The following is a 26,057-nucleotide window of genomic DNA, read 5'->3' as shown; positions in this document are numbered from 1 at the left end:
TAGTCTCATTTGCCATTTTGCAAGACTCAGTCTAAGGGCACATGGGCACCCTATCCTCTCCTGCAAAACTCAACACAATTTCCATACTCGATAAAGCAACATACAGATTCTTGGCTGATTGAAAAGAGGAAGCAGAAACAAGCCACATCTGAACTCTGAGGTGCAAATTCATAGTAGAGCACACCAAATTCCAGATGTGCTCTGTATTCATAGATGTAGCCTTTCTGCAAAGATTGTCACAGGCTGTGCCACATTTCTGGGAAAAGAAACTTCTCTCATGGAAATGCACAGTATTCAACAGACTTCTTGTGAATGTCAGGTATGCCAAATGCTAGGGTCCTCTTTTCTGAAGTGGTGGTCTTAAGGTAGGAAATTATGCAATATCCCCTCCAGGTTCCCCTTGAAAAGTTCTCAAAGGCTATTTTCACTATAGCCCACAGCATTATGAATTAAACATCAGTATTTTGAAAGTTACAAAAATATAATTCTGGGAAACATTTTTTCAGTGAAGAAAACTTCCCTGCAAATCAGCAGAGTGCTAGAACAACACTCTCCCAGTCACTGATTGGCATTATTTCTAAGCTAACAAATTCTAACACACTTAATGATTCTTAGAGGAGTTAATGCAGTAACTAAATTTAATTTTAAGTGTAAGCCAACAGATACTCAGATTCTAATAATAAATATGGACAATAATAATTCACAGGCTTTCCAAGTGCTTTATGTAAAAGCAGAATGGAGTTTACAAACCCTGCAATGTAAACACCCTCAATAGACCAGCTATATATAGATTTAAAAATCATTAAGATACTGTTTTTAAACAAGTCTTTTCTAGAAAGTCAATGCATGTACCTATGAAGCTATAAGATTACATGCTTAATCACTGCTACATGCACTGCACAGAATACGCACTTCTAAAAAAGTGTTTATGTAAATCACCCAGGGTTTTGCCATGAAATGCCTTTGCATGCAAATGCGAAGGATAGTTTAATTCCAGAATTTCTTCTATAGCTATCTGGATAATACATCATCACCAAAGAATCGACTGAACAACAGCCCTTAAAATGCTTTATTGAACTGAGTCTTTTTGTGATGTGCAGATGTGTCTGAAAAGACTGCAGTTTGATTTATTTTTTTTTTAACATCCTCAACAATCAATTAAAAATGAATCTTTATTGAGGGTAACTCCTGAGATAACCAGAAGATTAGTGTAAAATGTTCCCTTAAAACATTTTCTGTTGCAGAGATAAAAAGAAAAACAATGCTAATACAGTAATAAATGGAAACAATCAACATTTGGGAACTGAGAAAATGACGAATGGAACTCAAATGTCAACCTATGGGGTAGCTTCTTTTGTTGCTGTTATCTTAGATTAACATACATATCACAGTTCTCTTAGGAACATCACCAGGTTTTCAAGTCTAATTTTCAGAAGTTGTGTGCATTTTTATCTTTATAAGCTAACTTTACATTCCAAATAACTAAAGCCTTGCTGTCCCTTGCTTTGGGGTTATTATAATAAACCATACAAAAACCCTTATAGGATTAACAGTATAGGCAAATAGATAGCATGACTCAATTAAAAAGGCTTTATTTTTTATGTCAGAAATATAACCCAAAAACCCAATAAATAAAGGTTGATAGGAAGTTAGCATTAATAATTAAATTGTAACAAATTGAGATATCTGGGAAGTCAAATCCTCAAGCTCTCCTGATACTGAGGAGTCTCTGCAAACTATGAAGCAAATACATAAATAACTCAAAATGATAAGGACTGTGAAGGCTTAGAACTAAGACAACATAATCCAGGTTAACTCCCCCCCAGTGAATATATGAATCATTTACACCTAAATAAAGTATATTTAACACAAATAGGAAAACTTTAAAGAAAGGTGAACAAAATTTGGTTTTAGGGCACACAGAAGCCCTTTGTGGTAGATTCCAGTAGTGGCCCTTGTTTTTTGTCTCCTACAGATGAATACAAAGTTCACTTCCACATGGATATGATGTCTAACAGAGCAACACAGTGGACACAATATAGGAAAACATCACACTCTGGAAGCAAAAATATAGCCCACTGCAGAGTTTGCATTAATAGGCAAGGAGAGCACATAAAAAGGTCATTGGTCATGTGTTACTCAAAGGCTACTTCATAGCCACAAACTGCTAGTGAGCATGAATCTTTTTTTGTTGCATTACCTTTGAACAATGGGAAAGCTTTGGGGTTTTATAGTTTTACTCCTTGTACTTACATTTTTTAAATGACAAGGTCACTAAAATTCATGCACGCTGTACAAAAAAAAAATAATCATGCAGTAGTTAAGGTAAACCATCCAAGCAATTTTTATTCATTAATATTCATAAATACACACAGCAGCTTTATTAGAGATTTTTCATTTTTTCCTCTTCAGTTTGAATGTGGAGTATTAGGAAAGCTTTTGCACGTCAAGCTACAGGACGCAGAGCTTTTTTCTCTGCGCTGCAACCTATATTTACCTGCTAAAAGTAAAAATTGGTTAAGTGGAAGTGATTATCGTATATATCTTTTCTCTCTTCCTTTGAATGTACACAATGTAACAAGAGTGACAGACCTGAAATTACAATCACCAAAACAAACCCAAGATAGTTGTCGTCCACTTTCATTGGCAAATACAGCACAGAGGACACTGTCTGCAAAGTGGGATGCCATCAAAAAGGAGGCTCATTTCCTTTCTCTTTTAAATTTAGGTTTTCTAAAGCAACATCTAGAGGCATAATATCTACACAGCCCATAGCACCAAAATCAGCAATCTCTCCCCGTTCATCCTCATCTGAGGAGGAACTTTCTTCCCGCATCAAAGTAGACAGTAGAAGCTCTTGAACAAACAAGCTGCGGTCTGCTCGTTCGCTTTCCTTTGACTGACGCTCTGCTTCTGACATCTTAGGATCATTCAACCTGCAGAGTGTCACAGAAAGAGAGAACACAGGCTTAGTAGTATCATCAACAAAATGGGCTTTCACTAACTGCCTAAACAGCTAGACTGATGCATGCTGAATAACATCTGAAAGCCATTCCTTTGAGAAACAACCTAGGTACTGCTGCACTTCTTTTGACATGTACAGATCTGACAACATGTGGCACTCCTGATGCAAGAATATAGACATTTAACAAACTTGCTCCTAGATGCTTAAAAAAAACTTCATAGAAGTGGATTGTAAGGCTGAAGGAAAATAATAGCTATTTCTGAAGTTTCTTTCCCTTCAGAGGAGTTTTAAGGGGTGTTAAAATTCTCTAGTCATCCCTTAAGTGCTCGTTTTGTCCCTAGGACAACTTCTAAATGCAAGCAGGACACAAAATACATTACTAAACACATAATGCCCAGAGACTCTGAAAGCACAGTACATCATTCACTTCACTTATTGGTGCATGCACCATCACCTAACAGAAGCAAGGAAATTGCTTGCTCCAGTTCTATCCTAGCTCACAAGATCAGTGACTGACATTTGCAGGTACTTTCATTAGTTATTATTTTCAAAAAGTTTTGGATTGAGATATTATCACAAGTTCTGATAAAAATCAGCATGACAGCAATAACTTGTCTCAACCTAAGTTTCTAGACACAGAAACTGTTTAAATGCCTGTGCTCTTTCTCATCTAATTGAAAAACACCACCCACCCCCCCTTGAATCCAGAAAATCAATATTCTAAACCTCCTAAAAGAGATGGAATGAGAGTGGGCAACTCTTCCATAGCAGAATGGACTAGATGGTTGTTGTAGGTCCCTTCCAACTGAACTATTCTATTCTATAGGACTCTAGGATCTAATTATCCTTTCTGAAACAGATATGTATTCTGCTTATTAATAGCACATTCCTTATTTGCTTTTTTAATCCAAAATACTTTATATGTAAACCTCTATTCAACCTTCAGCCTTCATTAAAGATTAATTTCCTATTAAATAAAACTACCTTTTAAGTTCTCTCCCCTCACATTATCAGCATAAAAGTTTGAAACATATTATTGTGAAGGCTCTTGTTTTATCAGAAGTAGTAGGGTAAACAAGCACAGTTTACCAAAGTAATATCCCTTATGTTTCTCTTCAAATTGAGAAACAGCAAGTAATATTTATTCATTGCCTAGGAACAAACACACAGCAGGGTTGAAAAGGAGTGGCTACAAATGCAAACAAAAGCATAGTATCTCAACTACAAACTTCATTAGGGATCTGGCAGTAGTTTCACTGAACTCTATGTCCATAACAGGACCAAGGAAAACAGCAGTGGCAGAAGAGTTAAACCTACAGAACAAGTTACCTTGTAAGAAGAAACTGGGAGTTCTGTATAGTCTGCTGATTGATTTCTGTGTTAGATGTATTGGTTGCTGCTATAGATTGTGTAAGAGTGGTGGGGGTGCTGCTTGTGTTAGTACGCCTAGTTGCATTGCGTGCAGTCTCCAGTTGTTGTCTTGCTGCCTGTGCATGCTGTCGCTCCAACTGCAGTTGCATCTGCAGCTGCTGTAACTGAGAAGCAGAAGGGCCAGAAGAATTGAGCTGCCCTGCAGAACGCCTCACGCCTGATAACTGAGATAAAAGCTCTGCCAGAAAAGAGAGAAGTTTCTACAGTGAAATCTGCTTAAATACATATCACACAACAGCATAAATATATCCTGAATACCAGTATATCAATTCCTTTGCTTTCTAAAACCTTTCATCAATGAAATTAATGAACAAATCGTATTGTTTTGAAAAGCTTCATGGGCTATCCATTACAAGCATCCCATGTCTCAAAGCCCATAGGATAAGGAAGATTAAGAATCATCTAGAGTGAAGAATTGTGCATAAACAGGAAAGTCAAAGCTTAAAGCGTTTTAAACCAATAAGAGTCAACCTATGAGGAATACCGTATAAGCAAAATCCTGTGCAACAATTTTCTAAAATTTTATCTTCAAGTCAAAATAGTTATTGACTAAGAAACAACTTCAGTTCTGACTTCAGTTGGTGGCTTTATATCCCCCCATACACCTTCAATGCATATTCCAGAGGGAAGCTGTTGATTTTCATGGGATCACTGTGCTGCAGAAAATACAAATATTACAGCATCATTTTAGACATTTTTAGAAAATATTCAGAAAGGTTTTTCAAATGTTGTATTACATGAAAAATATTTGACCACGGCATGGCTTTTTTGTGAGACTTTCGATCCATGCTGGAAAAAGAGAAATTCTAATGTAAAAAAAAAAAAAAAGTCTAGCCTAGATTCCCTTCCTCCAAAGTTCAAGACTGTGACAAATTCTGTCCATGCTAAGCATTTCCCAAAATAAACATTAATAATATGTTATTGCTCAGTGATTTACTACATATTATATTCCACACACAGTTGTGAGTACTACTTTGATGTGTTTGATGCAAGGAGGACAGAAATAGTAGATTATTTTGTTCCCCTATCCATCCAACCCTCATTAGAGCTGCAATTTTTTATTACAGGTCATAAAAATTTTCCTTCCATCTTACTTTCAAGATATAATCCTTTGAAACTAAGCTTTTCTTAGGGGAATAAAGCACAGTGCAGTAGCTCTTTGCATCAGGAACACTTGGAATGCCAACAGTAAATGCTCAAGTCACTTTTAATCAGCACAGCTAATCTTATCAAGATTAACTACCAATAATATTTTATTTTACTAATTCCTGATAACCACCACAAGGAGAAAAATAAATAATGTTTACAGGTCTGTTACAAGCACAAGTTCTAACTTCTGGTAGTATGTACTAATTATTACCCCAATACAAAGAAATTCTTATAACACTGCCAGGTAAGACAGATTTATTTATCCTCACTGCCTGTAAGATCAGTTTGAATACAGCTTAACAGAACCCTGGTAGCAGATGTGAATTTGAGACACAGGCTTGGCATGACACAGACACCCAGCCAGGCTGCACTACATTCTCTGAATACAAAAAACCTATTACTTCCACCAAAAAAACCCCAACACAAACCCAAAAAAGACACACACCCCCACCGACTCAAAGGAATATAATTTTATTACACATGCTCCTAAATGGGAAGGCCTTGTGAGGCTGAAACAAACCAAGGCAGCCACTTCACATTTAACTCTGCTGAACTAACACCCTAAGAGGAAGTCTTGTACTCCAGGACACACAAACATCCTCCCTTCTTGCACCAACTTTAGTGCTTTACAGACCCATGACCTAACTTAACTCACTAAGATGACTGAAAATTTTTCATCCTTTTGCTGGGATATTTTTAGTAGTAGGAGTACAGCCAGCAGGTCCCAGGAAGTAATTCTTCCCCTCTATTTGGCACTGATGAGGCCACATCCAGTGTGCTGTATCCAGTTTTAGGCTCCCCAGGACAAGAGACACATGGACATAATGGAGCAAGTCCAATGGAGGGCCACCAAGATGATCAGGAGGCTGGAACACAGTACATGAGGAAAGAGCAGGAGAACTGGGTTTGTTCAGCCTGGAAAAGAGTACTTTGGAAGCTATCTTACTGCTGTCTGAATCTACCCAATTGGAAGATACAGAGAAAACTAAGCTAGACTCTTCTCAGAGGCATACAGCAATAGGACAAGAGCCAGACAAGGGAACATGGGAAATTCCAATTACATCCAAAGGGTTTTATTTTTTGTAACTCCCCCTTTTAAAACATGAAGATTTTTAAATACTAGAACAGGTTGCAGGATCTCTGTCCTTGGAGGCATTCAAAACTCAACTGCATGAGGCCTTGAGCAACCTGATCAACCTGACCCAAATAGACCTCCTTTAAGAAAGGGGTTGGAAATAGACAACCTGCAGAAGTCAAATTCAAACTAAATTTTTCTATTATTTTCTGACATTTCAATGAGTTAAATCAGCTCACAGAGAGCCTACTTCCTGTAGTCGAAGTAAGAACGCTTTGTCAAGAGGCTCCCCTTGATTGGGTGGCCTGTAGTAGACACCAACCACAAGGTTTCCTTGGTTGTCTTGGCCCCTATTTATTACCCATAAGCTCTTAACCTGTTCATTTCTGGTTTTCAAAGGCAGTTCCGTGCAGTCAGGTTTTCTGAGTTTGTTTTGTTTCGTGTGTGTGCTTTTTTTACATAGCGGTCAACCCCCCCACCCCTCCTTCCTTCTGAACAGTTTACAGTCATCAATTGCAGCACTCCAGTTGTGCAATTCATCCCACCATGTTTCAGTGACAGTGAGTAGATCATACCTTTCTAGCTGCACAGTGGTTTCCAGCTCTTCCTCTTTGTTACCCATGCTGCATGCATTGGTATAGAGGCAATTCAGCTGGGCTACCTACTTTGTCACATTTTTAGAGGAACATGCCCCAGTTCCTTTGAGGCTTTTCACAGGTTTCTATGTTGGTTCCTAATACATCAGCAGCCCCTGGCTCCTGTCTGGTGCTCAAAACTGTATCCCCTTCCCCTGCTAAATCTAGTTTAAAGCTCTCCTTGTAAGTCTGGCAAGCTCGTTGGTAAAGACCCTCTTGCCCCACTTGGTCAGGTGAATCCCATCAGCTCCCAAGAGACCCAGCTTCTCAAAAGCAGATCCATGATCATAGAAGCCAAAACCTTGAGTATGGCACCAGCCAAACAGCCAGGCATTCACCTGTTCAATTTGGCTCCTCCTTCCTGAACCCCCTTTCTCTGCCTGGGAGAACAGAGAACATCACTGGTGCTCCAGATCCTTTAAACATTGCTCCGAGGGACATATAGTCTCTCTTGATGGTTCTACAGTTGCCTCATTGCAGTATCATTGGACCCTACATGGAATAGTAGTAGCGGATGATAATCTGTAGGGTTCACCAGGCTCAGCAGCCTCTCAGTGACATCACAAATGCGAGCTCCTGGTAGGCAGCAAACTTCTCTAGAGAAATTGTCTGGACGGCAAATGGGTGCTTTGGTGCCTCTCAGTAAGGAGTCTCCATTTACTAATACTTTATGTGCTTTTCTGGTGGCACTGGTTCTAATGCAGGGTGGATGGTTGGATCAACTTTGCATGGTTAGTTTTTCCTGGATCCTCTATGTTACTCATGTGCTCTTCACTCTCCAACCCCAGAGCACTGCATCTGTTACATAGGGGCACTTTAGGGGAAGGTTTTTCCTTCTGCCCCAAGCAGAGACAAGGGTCCAGTCTCCTTCATCTCGTGAGTTACCTGTGTCAGTCAGCTCAAGGTTGAATTCAGGCTTAACTTCCTCTTGCACAGCCTTAAGGCAGGGCTGTTGCTCAGCTCTATATGAAATGCTTATTAAAGTACGGTTATTTAAGAATTTTAAGAGTTAAAAGACCTCCTAAAAATCAGCAAGCCTGTCATCCAAACTGTAATCTGAAATTAAACTGAGCACGTTTTAAATGTCTATCAATAATATTGGTTCCAACTGAACCAATTTCACATCTTGCTGAACTCAAGTACAGCACTTGGTTTGTGCTAAAAAAATTAAGATTCATCTGTAACATCTCTATACACATGGCAAATTAAAGCTAGATGCACTGAAGTAGGTAATGGTGGTTAGAATCATAAAATTATTAAGGTTGGAAAAGACCTCTAGGATCATCAAGTGCAACCGTCAACCCAACGCTACCATGTCACCTAAACCATGCCCTCAAGTGCCACATCTACACGCTTTTTTGAACACCTCCAGGAATGGTGACTCCACCACCTCTCTGGGCAGCCTGTTCCAATGCCTGACCACTCTTTCAGTAAAGAAATTTTCCCTAACATCCAATCTAAACCTCCTCTGATGCAGCTTGAGGCCATTTCCTCTCGTCCTATCGCTAGTTACTTGGGAGAAGAGACCAACACCCACCTCGCTACAACCTCCTCACAGGTAGTTGTAGAGAGCGATAAGGTCTCCCCTCAGCCTCCTCTACTCCAGACTAAACAATCCCAGCTCCCTCAGATGCTCCTCATAAGACCTGCTCTCCAAACCCTTCACCAGCTTCGTTGCCCTTCTCTGGAGACTCTCCAGCAACTCTATGTCCCTCTTGTACTGAGGGGCCCAAAACTGAACACACTATTCAAGGTGTAGCCTCACCAGTGCCGAGTACAGGGGCACGGTTGCTTCCCTACTCCTGCTGGCCACACTATTCCTGATACAAGCCAGGATGCTGTTGGCCTTCTTGGCCACCTGGGCACACACCTGGTTCATATTCAGCCAGCTGTCAACCAGCACCCCCAGGTCCTTCTCCGCCTGGCAGCTTTCCAGCCACTCTTCCCCAAGCCTGTAGCCTTGCATGGGGTTGTTGTGACCCAAGTGCAAGATCTGGCACTTGGCCTTGTTGAAACTCATACAATTGTCCTCAGCCCATCGATCCAGCCTGTCCAGGTCCCTCTGCAGAGCCTTCCTACCCTCAGGTAGATCAACACTCCCGCCCAACTTGGTGTCATCTGCAAAGTAACTTACTGAGGGTGCACTTGATCCCCTCATCCAGATCACTGATTAAGATATTATCTTTAGTTGTTAGAAATAGTTACATTTAAAAATACATACATACATATCATATGAGGAGAGGCTAAGAGACCTGGGACTCTTCAGCCTGGAAAAGAGAAGGCTCAAGGGGGAGGAATCTTATCAGTGTATATAAATATCTGATGGAAGGGAATGAAGGAATAGCATCATAGAATGGTTTAGGCTGGAAGGGGCCTTTAGAGGTCATCTAGTCCAACCCCCCTGCAGTGAGCAGGGACATCTTCAACTAGATCAGGTTGCTCAGAGCTGCCTCCAACCTGACCTTGAATGTTTCCAGGGATGGGGCATCTATCACCTCTCTGGGCAACCTGTTCCAGTGTTTCACCACCCTCATAGTAAAAACATTTTTCCTTATATCCAGTCTAAATCTACCCTCCTTTAGTTTAAAACCATTACCCCTTGTCCTGTCACAACAGGCCTTGCTAAAGAGGTTGCCCCCATCTTTCCTATGGTCCCTCTTTAAGTACTGGAAGGCCACAATAAGGTCTCCCCACCGCCTTCCCTTCTCCAGGCTGAACACCACCAACTCTCTCAGCCTTTCTTCATAGGAGAGGTGCTCCAGTCCTCAGATAATTTTTGTGGCCCTCCTCTGGACCTGCCTGGAAAGGGAGCCAGACTCTTCTCTGTACTGTCCACTGACAGGACAAGAGGCAATGGGCACAAATTAAAATAAATGAAATCCATCTGAACAAAAAAAACCCACTTTTGACCATGAAGGTGGTCAAACACTGTAAGAGGTTGCCCAGAGAGGTTATGAAGTCCATCCGTGAAGATATTCAGAACCTGACTGGACATGGTTCTGGGGAACCTGCTCTAGGTGGCCCTGCTTGGGGGGGTTGGGGGGTGGACTAGATGATCTTGAAAGGTCCCTTCCAACCTCAACCATTCTTTGATACCACCTGTGGACAGGCCAGTCATGGGAAAGTCTCTAAATTTAAAAGTACAAGCTAAAGGGGCAGTGTTTTTCATTTCAGAAGTCCCAGGTTCAATCCCTGTAGACAATCCAAGGATACCTTTCATCAGTAAACATCCATCAATTATGACATTGGGAAGCATTTTTTTTTTTACTTTTTTTTCAAAACACAGAAAAACAAGGCAACTATTATCATCTTGGATTTTGTTTCAAAGTCTATTTAAGGACTCTCAGCTAAAATCAGTGGTTACAGCTCTTACCAGCTATAGGATCCATGGTTTCTCTATTGCTTGGAGAATATGAACTCTGAGAAGATGAAAGCCCACCAGTGGAACTGCTAGTAAAGTGCATGTTTGATCTACGTGCACGGGGGCCTCCCAAACCCCGGCCTGGGTGAAACATTCTACGTACATGCCGAACGCCACTAGATTCATCGTAACCAAGCAGTTAAGAAAAGTCTTTTGCTATCAAGTATTAAACAGCAAGAACATTTACTAGGTGGAATAATCAGGCAACACGCTATTCCTCATTCATAAAACAATGATTCAACTTTATAAGCATAATGCATTCACAGCTATGGTGCCAGCCAGACCTATAGATCTGAACCCAAGACACCCAGGGCTGCTTGCATCAAATTCATCTTTCCCATGCTTTTTATCATGTCTAAAAAATGTCAGGATGGACTTCCTGCCTCTTGGATCAAAGCTTTCTACTAGGTAATTTAAACTGATGATGCATATTCAGCAGAACACACTACTCAACAGACAAGGATTTTAACATCAAAATTGGGAAAGAAGGGTATTTAAATACTGAAAATAATTTACAAAGTTTTATTGTCATTCTTACCAAGAGCACACAGTAATTATTGCATTTGACACTTTTACCCAAGGAATTTCACCCACTCCAGTCTTCAAGGAATTGCAGGTCAACAGAGGATTCAGCACTTCTGTCATACCCCTTTACTTCATCTTCCCTCTCTTTCTCTACACAAATTCCATTTGCTCCAATTATGAAAACAAGCCCTTTAACTTTATTTCCCACATTTCTTAGATGTCTATAAAAGCTATGACTTGAAATATAAGCTTTTTCATACATACTAAGAGACTATCATCAAATCATTTAAAGATGATCTTTCCCAGAACAGTGTTAACATATGAGTGCTCCCAAGATGGTCTAGCTAAAGCTTCCTTTTATCTTAAGAAGCACTAGTGCAATTAGCTACTAGGCTAGGAAATAACGTACTTAGACATATCTTATTTTTCCAATTTCTAAATTAGTACCTTTAGCTCACCTTATCTCCAATTTTCTTATTTTCAAAAACAGCATGTTTATCACTTGTATAAAATCTATTACTTGTATCAGACTGGTGCCCAACGCACTTAGCACGCAACGTACGATTATGGTGTAGAATTCATTTCTTCATGATATCACTGAGTTGAGAAATTTAAGACTGAAAAATTATTAGACTTCTTTTGGCAAGTAAGAATATCCAGTTACTATAATAAATACTTTCAGGAAGAATTGACTCTTTCAAATCTCTTATGCTATAGAGCATAAAACATTTCAATTGCAGAGTTCAGGAGGGGGGAAAAAATCTCCTTTGGGACAGAATATAGTTGTCTAGCACAGATTGGTTTGTTCCTCCTTTGAATCTGTTGATACTGGATACTGGTAGTGACAGAACATTGTCACTAATATTTTACTGATTGACTACTGCTCTCATGTTACATCTGACAGAAAAAGTCCCCATTCCGGGATTTTTTTAAAGTAAACTTGGGAAATAAGATAACTAGAACATTTTTAATATAAATCCTTTGAAAAATTCCAACTGTGGTCTCATTTAGAAAAAGGATCCTAGTAGCTTCCTAACTGCACCTTTCAAAGTGTTTTTAAGATAAACAACATTATTTAAATATTAGTTAAGCGTATATTGATGTCTCACCCAACTATGCTGGGGTTAGAAAAGCATTTGGAGCTCTTAACTCATTGCAAACATATACTGAAAACAATCAAGCTAGAACCGTTTACATGGTCAAGACTGAAGTTGTGTTTTAAACAACAAAAAAGTTGAAAATTGTTTAAGAAAGAAACTGGAATTTAAAGAGCTGTCCAGAGTCTCCAAGGATAAAGGTGATATCTTGCAGTGGCTGCACAGGATTCTTCACAAGAAATATGTGCAGCCATTTAAAACAGCTTAAAAAACCCTTCTAACTGCTACACAGACGATAATAGCCTTTCCTAAACCGCTAGCAACTGGGCAGAGGGAAATCTCTCCCCATTTTTCTTCCTTTTAGTCTTAGCTGTCAGAAGACATATAATAGCACCAAACATAGAACAGCTTATCCAGAAAAATTTTCCCTATCAAGTTTTGTGGACTTGCCAACACTGATTGCTAAAGCAATGTTGTACTGAAACTTCCATGTGCATTTTCTATAATTATAACATTGTCCAATTTATAAAGCTCCCCCCCATCAGTTTTGTGATGGCTGACACTGTGGCCTTATTCAGTAACTGAAAATATTATTCTGATTTCTCTAGCTCTTATGTAGCTAGGAATAAACATATATTTCCCAATTAAAAGTTATGTGACATCACTGATATGGGAGGGGGAGGAAAAGTTCCAGAAGTGTGAATTCTAATCCAACACCTCATCTACTTCAATAGGAAGTTAATTTCACTGTGTAATTGGGACTGACAATTGAAATGTTAACAAATTTAAACATAAGTACAGATCACAACCAAAGTGAAACCATTTCCTCTAATGTTGGTAGTAGTAGATATAATGAACTTGAGTTGTTAGGCCTTTTTTTTTTCTTTTAAGAAGCCCCGAACAAAAAGGGCACTATCAAATTACACTAGGAGTATATTTTTTTTAACGAGATACAGAAAGATAAATAATTTCTAGGGGATCACTTAACGAGAGCTTTTCATGACGGCCTGTACTTCCATGAAGTAAGAGTATCATCTGAAATTGTTGTAGATATTTGTACAGCAAAAACCAAGCCACATTACTATTCCTAAGACCAAGTAATGCAAAAGAAAATTGTACTTAAAGTGCAAAGAAACTGACAGTTTGAGCTCTTCAGTCATCAAGGGTAGTTATATCATTACAATCTGCAGATAACAGCCCTAATCCCTAGGAAGTCTCCTGATAGCTCTTCTAGTTATATCTTTAAAAAAGGTCAATAAATAACAGGCTGAAACTACCCTATTGAAATATAGTGATAAAACTAATCAAACACTTAAAATCACTCAATTTCAAAGTTCAAAGCATTCTCTAACACGTTTGCTTTTGGTGAAATTTACTGCTTTTGGTCTTGTAATTATCTATAACACACTATTGCACCTGGATTGCTGCTTTCCCATATGCAAAATTGCATCAGAACTAATGACCAAGAAGGGTAAAAACTGCAGTGCAGAAAGAAGAGCTGGGTGTCAAAAGCATCTTTAAAAGGTTTTGCTATCAGGAATAAGACAAAAACACACACCCACATTGTCAAGCTACACCTAAAGCCCATTCACAGTCTGATAGATATAAATATATATTATATATAAAAAATCCAGACATACAAGTCCCCTATAACTAAACACCAATTCTAAAAAATAAGCAAAAGCGATGAAGCCACTTGACTACAGAAGTCAAAACAAGTAGTTACAGCTATCATAAGGAATAGACTATCCCTTTTCCCTCAACTTAAGAAAGGATATTAAATCTCTAGGAGCTCTGTGTTCCAGTGTAAGATGAGCTGCAAAGTCATCTGTGACATGATTAGGATCCCCTCCAGGTAATGCTGCACATATTGGACAAATCTGAAACAACAAAGTGAGAAAAAAACCAAACACAACCAACTTTACACAAATCACAAAACACATAATTCAGAGTTGATCACTTGACATGGATTCTTATACTTTAAATATCACATTCTAATCCTATATCTACACAGCCACAGGTATAAAACAGTAAACATGTTCAAATGCAGCTGTTAATTTTAATATCTTTTTAAGACTCACTTTTCCTTGTAGTTATGCTTTTAATAATACCATGGAAACCCAAAAGTAAAATTTTCAAATCTTATCTGCAATGTTTTGGCTTTCAAACTTGTCTTTATGTGTCAATTCCAGCACAGACAGTAGGTCTGGTTACACAGGATTACTGCTTGTATGTACCTGCATATGACATTATCAAGTTTGTTTACTGCTCTTTGAATTCCCCAAGAAACTTCTCATTCATCTCACCATAGAAGTGTGGGAAAGAGAATGAAACCAGATGTGACTATTCATTAAAGTATCACCACTGAGACAACATGCAAGTAGAGATTTAGCAGAGAAGAGAAACTCCTTATTCCTACCAAGTATTTTGGGAGATGGTATTAGTTTTGTTTTTTCCTTAAGCCTAAACACAGATTTTAAAAAAATCTAGGGACACTTACTGCCATAGCAATCTTCATTTATTATTTTTATGTTTCCTCCCAATGACTTTGCATCCACCTGAGAGAAGCGTGCCTTAAAAGTCCTTTACAACAGTTTTGCAGGCCAGCCTTAAAGTTTGACAGATCACAGGTTAATAAGCCAGAAAGGAGAAACTTCCACACAGTATGTTAGTTCTTAACTACTCTTCCAGGAAGATCAACCTGGATTTTGCAACTGATAAGACTGTAAACTAAGAGGGAGACCCCAAGACACCAGACTGGGAGGGGTGAGGGAATCAATAGAGCCATACAAACCGATGAAGAGACATGCAGGGGGAAGAGAAAGCAGGGAGGAACAAAGGGGAGGGTAGATAGAAAGGGGTATAAAGTGGGCCAGTCACATGTAAAACAGAGATGGTCAGTATGTTTGTCTGGCTGAGCCCTGAGCCTGACCCATCGCAGTCTGTCCTGTCTTATATCTTCTCATTAAATCTTTTCTTAACAATCTCTGTACATAATCTCACTCTCTACCCCATGCATATGTATGCTGAAAGGACCTAGTGCCATCTACTGGTGAGACCTGTGTATGTGTGAATGAAATTCACTGCCAGCTACTGGTCAGACTGGAGCTGCAGGTGCCCCTGTGGTGTCAAGCTACTGGAACAAGCATCAGTAGTTGGAGGGGCCATAGCTCTCTAGACCTAGGGCAGGTACTACAAACTTTGTGCCTGGAGCGCTAGCTACTAGGGGGGGCTTTCATGAGTGGATTTGGTGCCAGCTACTCCAGTTAGACCAGGGGTACAGGCACCGCTGTCCTGTGGTGTCAGCTACTGAACGGAGTGGGGTCTTAACATCAGCTAGCTACTGGAGCTGCCTCCAGCCACTGGGGCTGGAATGGTGTGTCACCCAAAAAAGCTAAGGGGGGGAACCAGCATGAGCAAATGGCCTAGCACTGGTGGCTGGAGCAGGACCACCAGTCACAGCCCATGTGGTGCCAGCTGCTGGGGGAAAGGGAGGATGAGTGTCTGCATCTTCCCCAAACCTGGTGTACATGTGTATTGGCTAGCAAACTTCAGGCTGGACTAGCTAATGAGTACAGAGGAGCCTCGAGTCTAGGCAGGAGTAAGAAGCAGGCAAGGGTCTGTGCTGGTATGCCCAGGGGGACTTGCAAACGTGGAGTGCCTGTGGGATGAGTGCGTGTTTGCTAGTGAGCATCAAGCTGGACTAGTTGGCAAGTAGGAGACCTCTGAAGCAGGTAAGTGCCTGGGATCTAGGCAGGGGTACTGGACAGACAAAGGGGGCCATGCCAGTACTCAAGGGATCACAGTGAATCTGTGTGCACTTGTGAATCTAGAGAGTATTGTGTGTGTGTGCCTTCACTAGTGACCTATCTCTACCAGCTGAAGAGGAAGGGGACTTGGCTGCCTATACTTATGTTTTATGCAAGTCCTACATGTAGGTGCCGTTGAAGGCAGAACTGTGTCTGTGGTCATCTGTGTGACGGGCCATGTCAGCATCCTCTGTGTGCGTACAGGTCTCTAGAATACATGCTCAGCTTCACTACTGGTTGAACCTGCAAATGGGAAAGTGACAGATGCACCCCTCAGCCTAGGTAGAGGCCCCAGGTCCATGGGCTGGGCTTCAGTAGCTGAGCACAAGGGAGTCCTGAACTGGAGAAGGCAGCCGTGCTCTTAACATCCCTTAAAATTAACAGACCACCATATTACTTTGAATGAATTCCAGGAAATTATTAAAAAGCCTTAAGGCAGTTAAGCTTTAGACATCACAGTTGACAATTTCTAGATCTGTTCTCTTATTACCACCACCTCCCTATTTATACAAGTATACTGGTTTTGGCTGGGACAGAGTTAAATTTCTTCATAGCATAGTATAGGGCTATGCTTTAGCTTTGTGACCAAAAATGTTGATAACACACCAATGTTTTCGCTATTACTGAACAGCTCTCACACAGCATCAAGACCTTTTCTCTCTCTCACACTGTCCCAAGAGCAGATAGACTGGGGATGTACAAGAAGTTGGGAGGGGATGCAGCTGGGACAGCTGATCCCAACTCAGCAAAGGGATACCATATGCCATACAATATGGCATCATGGTCAGCAATAAAAACCATGGGGAAGAAAGAAGGGGGGATGTTCAGAATTATCGTGTTTGTTTTCCTAAGTATCCATTATGCATGACGGAGTCCTGCTTTCCTGGAGGTGGCTAGAGACCTGCCTGCAGATGGGAGGTAGTGAATAAATTCCTTGTTTTGCTTTGCTTGTGCACACAGCTTTTGCTTTACCTATTAAACTGTCTTTATCTCAATCCAAGATTTTTCTCACTTTTACACTTCCAATTCTCCCTCCCCATCCCACTAGGGGCAGGGAGGAAGTGAGCAAGCAGCTCGCCCCCATGGCTAATAGAGACAGTTCCCATCAGCTCCAAGACAGACCCACCCCTGGCCAAAGCTGAGCCAATCAGCGACCGTAGTAGCACCTCTGTGATAACATGTTTAAGAAAGGGTAAAATAAAGCTGCAGTCCATGGAAGACCATGGTAGAGCAGATATCCACCCTGCAGCCTGTGGAGGACCCCACAGCAGAGCAGGTGGATGTGCCCTGAAGGAAGCTGTAGCCCATGGAGAGGAGACCACACAAGAGCAGGTTTTCTGGCAGAACTTGTGACCCCGTGGAAAGGACCCACGCTGGCACAGTCCGTTCCTGAAGGACTGTATCCCATAGAAAGGACCCATGCTGGAGCAGGGGAAGAGCATGAAGAGGAAGGAGCAGCAGAGACACAGCATTATGACCTGACCACAACCCCCATTCCCCATCCCCCTGTGCCGCTCAGTGAAGGAAAAGGGGGTAGAAGAGTTGGGAGTGAAGTTGAGTCTTGGAAGAAGGGAGGGGTGGGGGGAAGGTGTTTTTAGATTTGTTCTTTTTTCTCATTATCCTACTCTGTTTAATTGGCAATAAATTAAACAAATTTCCCCAAGTTGACTCTGTTTTGCCCATGATGGTAATTGGCAAGTAATGTCCCAGTCCTTATCTTGACCCATGAGCTTTTTTTTCCATATTTTCTACCCATCCTGTTTCTGGGGAGGGAGGTGAGAGAGAGTAGCTTTGTGGGCATATGACAGCCAGCTAAGGTCAACCCACCCCTACCTGGTCCTTTCACTTCAGTCTAGTTTCTGCCTTTCTAAATACACAATGAATCTGCTAAGTGAGATTGGGTAGCAGAAAACTACTGTCTTCATTCTGAAACTTGATTGAAAAATTATATCTGATGGCATTTCTTACAATTTTCAGAGCTGCAACCCTAAAAAAACTCTACCTGAATGCTGTGTTTTATTTATTAATCATTCCACTCTACTGAAACCCAATAGCAAGAGTAAAAATCATCATAATGCCAGCACATCCATCTGCATTTGCCCTGTATTGCTGACCATTATTCGTGATCATTTAATGGAGAAATATTAATTAGTGAGGCTTTAATTCTGAAAATAAAGAAATATACACCATTATTCCATATGTTCTTCAGAAAGTCCAGAACACCTTTGAGTCTCAGAACAGGTTGACCAATTTTACCTCCTCTACTACTCCTTCTCATAATGCCCTTAGCAGGCTCTAAGGAGAGAGATTCTCCTTCACCCACATAATTTCTAAAGAAGTGAAGAGAGCTTAGAGGTCAGAACAAAGAAGTCCAAAATCACAAGTCATTTCTCCACAACTTAAGATTTTAACAGTTTTCTTCAAGCATGCACATTTTTTACAGGAATCTACAGCAAAAATATCTAGACAACAATTCCCTGAATGTCCTTCTATAATCACATATTCCTCAGGTATAAACAGTATTCACACACAAACATGAATATATCCCCCACTGCTGGGAAGACACCCAAACTTCTTGGTCAAGAATTAAACCTAGGATTGTTAACACACATAACTGTTGAATTATTGAACTGGGCATTAAAAATAAATACAAAACATACCCCTGTACCATAAAGAGAAATCTAAATGCAGGGCTACAGACTTTTCTAAAAAGAAAGCAGTCTGAACACTAAGCAGTACATGTAGTTTCTCAACATTATAATGAATGTTGAGAACAAACCATTTCTACTAGTATCAAAATCCAAGTTACTTATTATTTTATTGTTCAAACAGCAAAGACATCACCTCACATTTCAGAAAAAGTTCAGACCTTCTGGCACAAGGAACAGTAACATCTAGATATAAAAACTTCAGAAGATAATGGTTTTGGCTGGGATAGAGTTAATTTTCTTCACCATACCTAGTATAGCACTGTATTTTGGACACAGTATGAAAATAATATTGATCACACACTGATGTTTTAGTTGTTGCTAAGTAGTCAAAGACTTTTTCAGCTTCCCATGCACTTTGTTTTGGTTTTTTCCCCCCCTGTTCCCACCCCCCCCCCATTTCATTTCTCTCTCTCATTATTTTCCTTTTCATAATATTATCATCATCATTACCATTATTACTATTACCATTTTAATTATTAAACTGTTCTTATCTCAACACACGAGTTTCCTTGCTTCTGCTCTTCCGATCCTCTACCCCATCCCACAGGGGTGGGGGGAGCGAGCGAGTGGCTGCGTGGTGCTTAGTTGTTAACGGGGGCTAAACCACGACATTCCTTTTTGGCACCCAACACAGGGCAAGAAGGGTTTGAGATAATAACAGTTGCTGGTCATAGCATCGACTGTGTTCTCAATATTAGTTTATCCAATCTGCACCATGCTCTTGTTTTTGCTGCACATGTTAAAGACTGGTGTTGGTTTTTGTAGTCTGCTGTGCTTTGCAGTGATTAGAGATGTTTTGCCTAGGAGATTTGTTATTAAAACACTGGCCTTGAGCTTAACTTGCTATTTGGGTTTTGTATTAAAGCTGTTACTGTACTTCGGGTGCTACCTCATGGAGAAAACGAGCAATTATACCTCCTCCTCCTCTGACAGGATTTTTATGGAGGAAATACAGAATGGCACCTCAGATACCTTCTTCTATGATGTCTCCTCCTTCATTACAACAACTTTTCAGCATATTGAACATCCTTGGGTAGTGAAGATACTTCTATTGGTACTGCTTGGGAATATTGTTTTGGTTTTGTCCAAGGTTAATAAGCAGATTAAGAACATCAAATAGCAAACAGGAAGAGAAAGTTTCTGGATCTAAAGATACAAAGAAAAGGAATGCGACAAGCACTATGGCCACTCCAACCCCCATGACAGGTGCTGCAGTTGAACCAGAAAGTTAACTTGTGCCAGTATCAACCGGCCCTATACAGAAGAAGAAATCTCGGAACACAATTTGTTCAGAACAAAACTTGTTTCAGAACACAACTTGTTCAGAAAGAGATGATGGAAGACAAGGGTCATCACGAAGAGAGGAAGAGGAGGAACCTGTACAAGAGATGGAAACTACCTGATGCCTATCCTTGAGTGAGCTGTGCTATATGCAAAAAGATTTCAGCCGTGGTCTAGGCGAGCACATTGTCACCTGACTGCTCTGATGCTGGGATAATGGGGCCAGTAGCCTGGAACTAGAGGGGAAGGAAGCCAAACAACTGGGATCCCTTTCTAGGGAAGGGGGCATTAACAAAGCCATTGGAAAAGGGACACAAGCCCTCAGCCTTTGGAGGCGACTCCTGTCTGGAGTGAAGGAAAGGTATCCCTTCAAAGATGATGTTACATATCGCCCAGGAAAATGGACAACCAAGGAGAAAGGCATCCAGTATCTAAGGGAATTAGCTGTGCTTGAGGGGATTTATGGTGACCTGGACGATCAACAGTCATCCAAAGATCCAGATGAAGGCCAGTGCACATGACCCATGCGGCGGAAGTTTGGACGGTGTGCACCATCATGGTATGCAAACTCATTGGCAGCAATGGCCTGGGAAGATGACGAAGCACCAACGGTAGGGGATATGACTGACAGACTCCAGGATTATGAAACAAATATTTCTTCCTCCCTTGTCTCGGCTGTGGAGAAATTGTCCTGGAAGGTCCAGCAACTTAAAGAAGATATGTCCTACTCCTCACCTGTACAGACCAGTATCTCAGCAATTAGGAGTAAGCGTCCTTCTGCACAAGAGAGAAGATACACAACACGGGACACCCTATGGTTTTACCCACGCGACCGCGGAAGGGACATGAGGAAGTAGAATGGAAAATCTACTTCAACCTTAGAATCACGGGTACATGAGTTATAAGGAAAAAAAAAAAAAAAATCACTCGGGAGATCTTCCAAGAAAGGTGCTGCTCCAATTACCAGTGGGCAGTTCCGCAGACAGAGGAGTAGAAGCGCTGATTTTATTTCCAACCTTAATAAAGAGACTTCTGATTTGCATTTAGAAGAGCAGACTTGCGAACGCTACGATCAGGACTAGAAGGGCCCTGCCTCCAGGCAAATGGAGGAAAGGGACAACCAGGTTTACTGGACTGTGTGGATCTGACGGCCTGGCACGTCAGACCCACAGGAGTACAAGGCTCTATTGGACACCGGTGCACAGTGCAACCTAATGCCATCAAAATAAATAGGGGCAGAACCCATCAGTATTGCTGGAGTGACAGGGGGATCCCAAGAGCTAACTGTATTGGAGGCCGAGGTGAGCCTAACCAGGAATGAGTGGCAAAAGCACCCCATTGTGACTGGCCCAGAGGCTCCCAGCATCCTTGGCATAGACTATCTCAGGAGAGGGTATTTCAAGGACCCAAAAGGGTACAGGTGAGCTTTTGGTGTAGCTGCCTTGGAGACGGAGGAAACTAAACAGCTGTCTACCTTGCCTGGCCTCTCGAAGGACCCTTCTGTTGTGGGGTTGCTGAAGGTCAAAGAACAACAGGTGCCAATTGCCACCGCAACCGTTCACCGGCAGCAATATCACACCAATCGAGACTCTCTGATCCCCATCCATGAGCTTATTCGTTGACTGGAGAGCCAAGGGATGATCAGTAAGACCCACTCACCCTTTAACAGTCCCATACGGCCAGTGTGGAAGCCTAATGGAGAGTGGAGGGTAACAGTAGACTATTGTGGCCTGAACGAAGTCACTCCACTGTTGAGTGCTGCTGTGCCAGACATGCTGGAACTTCAATACAAACTGGAGTCAAAGGCAGCCAAGTCGTATGCCACAATTGATATTGCTAATGCATTCTTCTCCATCCCTCTGGCAGCAGAGTGCAGGCCACAGTTTGCTTTCACATGGAGGGGCGTCCAGTACACCTGGAATCAACTGCCCCAGGGGTGGAAACACAGTCCTACCATTTGCCATGGACTGATTCAGACTGTACTGGAACAGGGAGAAGCTCCAGAACACCTTCAGTACATTGATGACATCATTGTGTGGGGCAACACAGCGGAAGAAGTTTTTGAGAAAGGAGAGAAAATAGTCCAAATCCTTCTGAAAGCTGGTTTTGCCATAAAACAAAACTAAGGTGAAGGGACCCAGACAGGAGATCCAGTTCTTAGGAATCAAGTGGCAAGATGGACGTCGTCAGATTCCAATGGATGTGATCAACAAAATAGCAGCCATGTCTCCACCAACTAACAAAAAGTAAACACAAGCTTTCTTGGGCGTTGTGGGTTTTTGGAAAATGCATATTCCGTATTACAGTCTGATCGTAAGCCCCCTCTATCAAGTGACCTGGAAAAAGAATGATTTCAAATGGGGCCCTGAGCAACAACAAGACTTTGAATGGATTAAACGAGAAATAGTTCATGCAGTAGCCCTTGGGCCAGTCCAGGCAGGACAAGATGTAAAAAATGTGCTCTACACTGCAGCTGGGGAGAATGGCCCTACCTGGAGCCTCTGGCAGAAAGCACCAGGGGAGACCCGAGGTCGACCCCTAGGGTTTTGGAGTCGGGGATACAGAGGGTCCGAAGCCCGCTATACTCCAACTGAAAAAGAGATATTGGCAGCATATGAAGGGGTTCGAGCTGCTTCAGAAGTGGTTGGTACTGAGGCACAGCTCCTCCTGGCACCCTGACTGCCAGTGCTGGGCTGGATGTTCAAAGGAAATGTCCCCTCTACACACCATGCAACTGATGCTACGTGGAGTAAATGGGTTGCACTGATCACCCAGCGGGCTCGAGTAGGAAACCCCAGTTGCCCAGAAATCTTGGAAGTGATTATGGACTGACCAGAAGGCCAAGACTTTAGAGTACTGCCAAAGAAGGGGGTGATGTGCACCGAAGAGGCCCCACTGTATAATCAACTGCCAGAAGCAATATTCTCCATTCACTGATGGGTCCTGTCATCTTGTGGGAAATGATCAGAGATGGAAGGCTGCTGTATGGAGTCCTATACGACAAGTAGCAGAAGCTGCTGAAGGAGAAGGTGAATCGAGCCAGTTTGCAGAGGTAAAGGCCATCCAGCTGGCCTTAGACATTGCTGAATGGGAAAAGTGGCCAGTGCTCTATCTCTATACTGACTCCTGGATGGTGCCAAATGCCTTGTGGGGCTGGCTGCAGCAGCGGAAGCAAAGCAACTGGCAGCGCAGAGGCAAACCCATCTGGGCTGCTGCACTGTGGCAAGATATTGCTGCCCGGGTAGAGAAACCGGTTGTAAAGGTACGTCATGTGGATGCTCACGTCCCCAAGAGTCGGGCCACTGAAGAACATCGAAACAACCAGCAGGTAGATCAGGCTGCCAAGATTGAAGTGGCTGAGGTGGATCTGGACTGGCAACACAAGGGTCCATTGTTTCTAGCTCGGTGGGCCCATGACACCTCAGGCCATGAAGGGAGAGATGCAACATACAGGTGGGCTCGTGATCGAGGGGTGGACTTGACCATGGACGCTATTGCACAGGCTATCCTTGAATGTGACACATGCGCTGCAATCAAGCAAGCGAAGCGGGTAAAGCCTCTGTGGTATGGGGGACGATGGCTGAAATATAAATATTGGGAGGCCTGGCAAACTGACTATATCACACTCCCACAAACCCGTCAAGGCAAGCGCCATGTGCTCACCATGGTAGAGGCAACCACCGGCTGGCTGGAAACATATCCTGTCCCCCACGCCACTGCCGGGAACACTATCCTGGGTCTCATAAAACAAGTCCTGTGGCGACATGGCACCCCAGAGAGAATTGAGTCAGACAACAGGACTCATTTGCAAAATAATCTCATAGACACCTGGGCCAAAGAGCACAGTATTGAGTGGGTGTATCACATCCCCTGTCACACACCAGCCTCTGGGAAAATTGAACGGTACAATGGACTGTTAAAAACTACACTGAGAGCAATGGGGGGTGGAACATTCAAGTACTGGGATACACATTTAGCAAAACCCTTGTGTTGACTTAACATGTGGCTATCTGCCAATCGAGCCGGCCCTGCCCAGTCAGAAATCCTACATACTGTGGAAGGGGATAAAGTTCCTGTAGTGCACGTAAAAAATGTGCTGGGGAAAACAGTCTGGCTTATTCCTGTCTCAGGGAAAGGCAAACCCATTCATGCTTTTGCTTGAGGACCTGGGTGCTCTTGGTGGGTGCTGCAGGAGGATGGAGGAGTCCGGTATATACCTCAAGGGGATTTGATCTTGGGTGAGAATAGCCAATGAACTGAATGGTATGCTGTTAATTGCTATATTATGTTGTATGTCATCACTCCTATGGTTGCTGTGTGTCATATCAATGGTATTGTAGTAGGAATCTCCCAAATTCATGAAGAAGGAACTGGTATAGCTGGTATAGTGCTGCGTTTTGGACTTAGGATGAGATTATATTGATAACACACTGATGTTTTAGTTGTTGCTAAGTAGTGCTTACACCAATTAAAGACTTTTTTAGCTTCCCATGCTCTTCTGGGTACACAAGAAGCCGGGAGGGAAGGGGGCACAGCCAGGACAGCTGACCCAAACTGACCAAAGGGATATTCTATACCATATGACATCACGCCCAGTACATTAACTGGGGGGAGTTGGCCAGGGGAAGCAGGGATCACGGCTCAGGCACTGCCAGTATCATCATGAGTTGTTGTTTCCCCCCCCCCCGGTTTCATTTCTCTCTCATTATTTTCCTCTTCATTATATCATCATCATCATCATCATTACCATTATTACTATTTTATTTTCATCATTAAACTGTTCTTATCTCAACCCATGAGTTTTCTTGCTTTTGCTCTTCTGATTCTCTCCCCATCCCACTGGGGTGGGTGGAGTCAGTGAGAAGCTGTGTGGTGCTTAGTTGCTGACTCAGGCTAAACCACATCAAATGCTTACTGACAAAGACAGAAGCAAAAATAATTGTTCCAGTAGTCTATTGTACAGTGTATAATTACTCTACACCAATTACTGTTGTTGAATTCATCAGGAAAATCAAGTGGTAGTGGGTCAAGGGAAACAGCAAGGTCTGCTTTATTAAAAAGTTAATATATTTAAAAGCTATTTATTTTTAAAAGGGTTTAACCCTCTCTGTATACTAGGATTTAGTGGCCTGCGTACCAAGCATCCAAGGACTCAGCTCCATAACCCTGACTCAAGAACGCTGAGAAAAAGCTGTGAGAAAGTGTGTAGAGAGGTAAAGGTTATGTTGTAGGCAAATGTAGGATCTTTGAGTTGGTGGCTGTTAGTAGCTCAAGGACTCAAGAGCAAAAACACCAGCATGGTTTGTATGTATGGTACATGCCTTCCTAGTCAGCATTTAAATGAACACATACTTCAAGAAAAAAAGAGAAGGAAAAAACCAAAACAAACCCAAACTAATTTCCTGGAAATTTTCATAGACTTTCATTGTAATTGAAAAACAATGCTGAAGCAGCTTACCACCTCTGTTGATGTTTCTGCGTGCTCAGAAGCAACATGTTCTTGAAGAGATGTTTCCATATAACCCATCTTTCCACAATAAGGACAAGTAAAAGATTGTGGCTGCTCTACAGAGAAAGCTTCTCCACCATAATACAAATCTGGAAAAAGACGATGTTTTAGGAGGAGTTATTTTCAAGCAGCATAGCTCATTATTTTATAACCTCTTTATATATACACACCTATGTGCATGTAATTACTGTCAAATTCATTATTTAATAAAAATAAACATTTCAATTCTGCACAAAGTGCACGTGCCAACATTATAAAGTTGTTCAGTAACTCAACTTCCAAAAGAACTGACTACACAATTTTCACTAACAATATAACTTTCTAATATGCAGGAAGAACAAAGTCTAATGGTGCTGCCAAACCATCACTTTTCACCCATCCTTGTTTTTACTATAGGTGAGCTTGTACTACAGATAATACCACCATAGATACACTGTGCTCTCACAGCC

General features: G+C 41.8%; 1 protein-coding gene across 4 annotated transcripts in view; it reads right to left on the bottom strand.

Annotated features, from left to right (window-relative positions):
• Positions 1 to 1,153: 1,153 nt before the first annotated feature.
• Positions 1,154 to 26,057, bottom strand: part of LOC142049498 (E3 ubiquitin-protein ligase KCMF1-like) — a 55,648-nt gene continuing 30,744 nt past the window's right edge. For 2 of the 4 annotated variants that reach the window (XM_075077263.1, XM_075077265.1), the window contains 5 exons: positions 25,558 to 25,697; positions 14,077 to 14,178; positions 10,629 to 10,803; positions 4,295 to 4,574; positions 1,154 to 2,936 (listed from right to left, as the gene is read on the bottom strand). In XM_075077263.1, coding sequence (XP_074933364.1) covers positions 2,690 to 2,936; positions 4,295 to 4,574; positions 10,629 to 10,803; positions 14,077 to 14,178; positions 25,558 to 25,697 — 944 coding nt within the window. In that variant the 3' untranslated portion in view covers positions 1,154 to 2,689. The remainder of the gene's footprint in view (positions 2,937 to 4,294; positions 4,575 to 10,628; positions 10,804 to 14,076; positions 14,179 to 25,557; positions 25,698 to 26,057) is intronic. The other 2 variants (XM_075077264.1, XM_075077266.1) reach the window with 1 other exon arrangement.

The sequence above is a fragment of the Phalacrocorax aristotelis genome, chromosome W (genome assembly GCF_949628215.1).
Source record: "Phalacrocorax aristotelis chromosome W, bGulAri2.1, whole genome shotgun sequence".
Lineage (NCBI taxonomy): Eukaryota > Metazoa > Chordata > Aves > Suliformes > Phalacrocoracidae > Phalacrocorax > Phalacrocorax aristotelis.
This window is presented reverse-complemented; position numbering and strand designations above follow the sequence as displayed.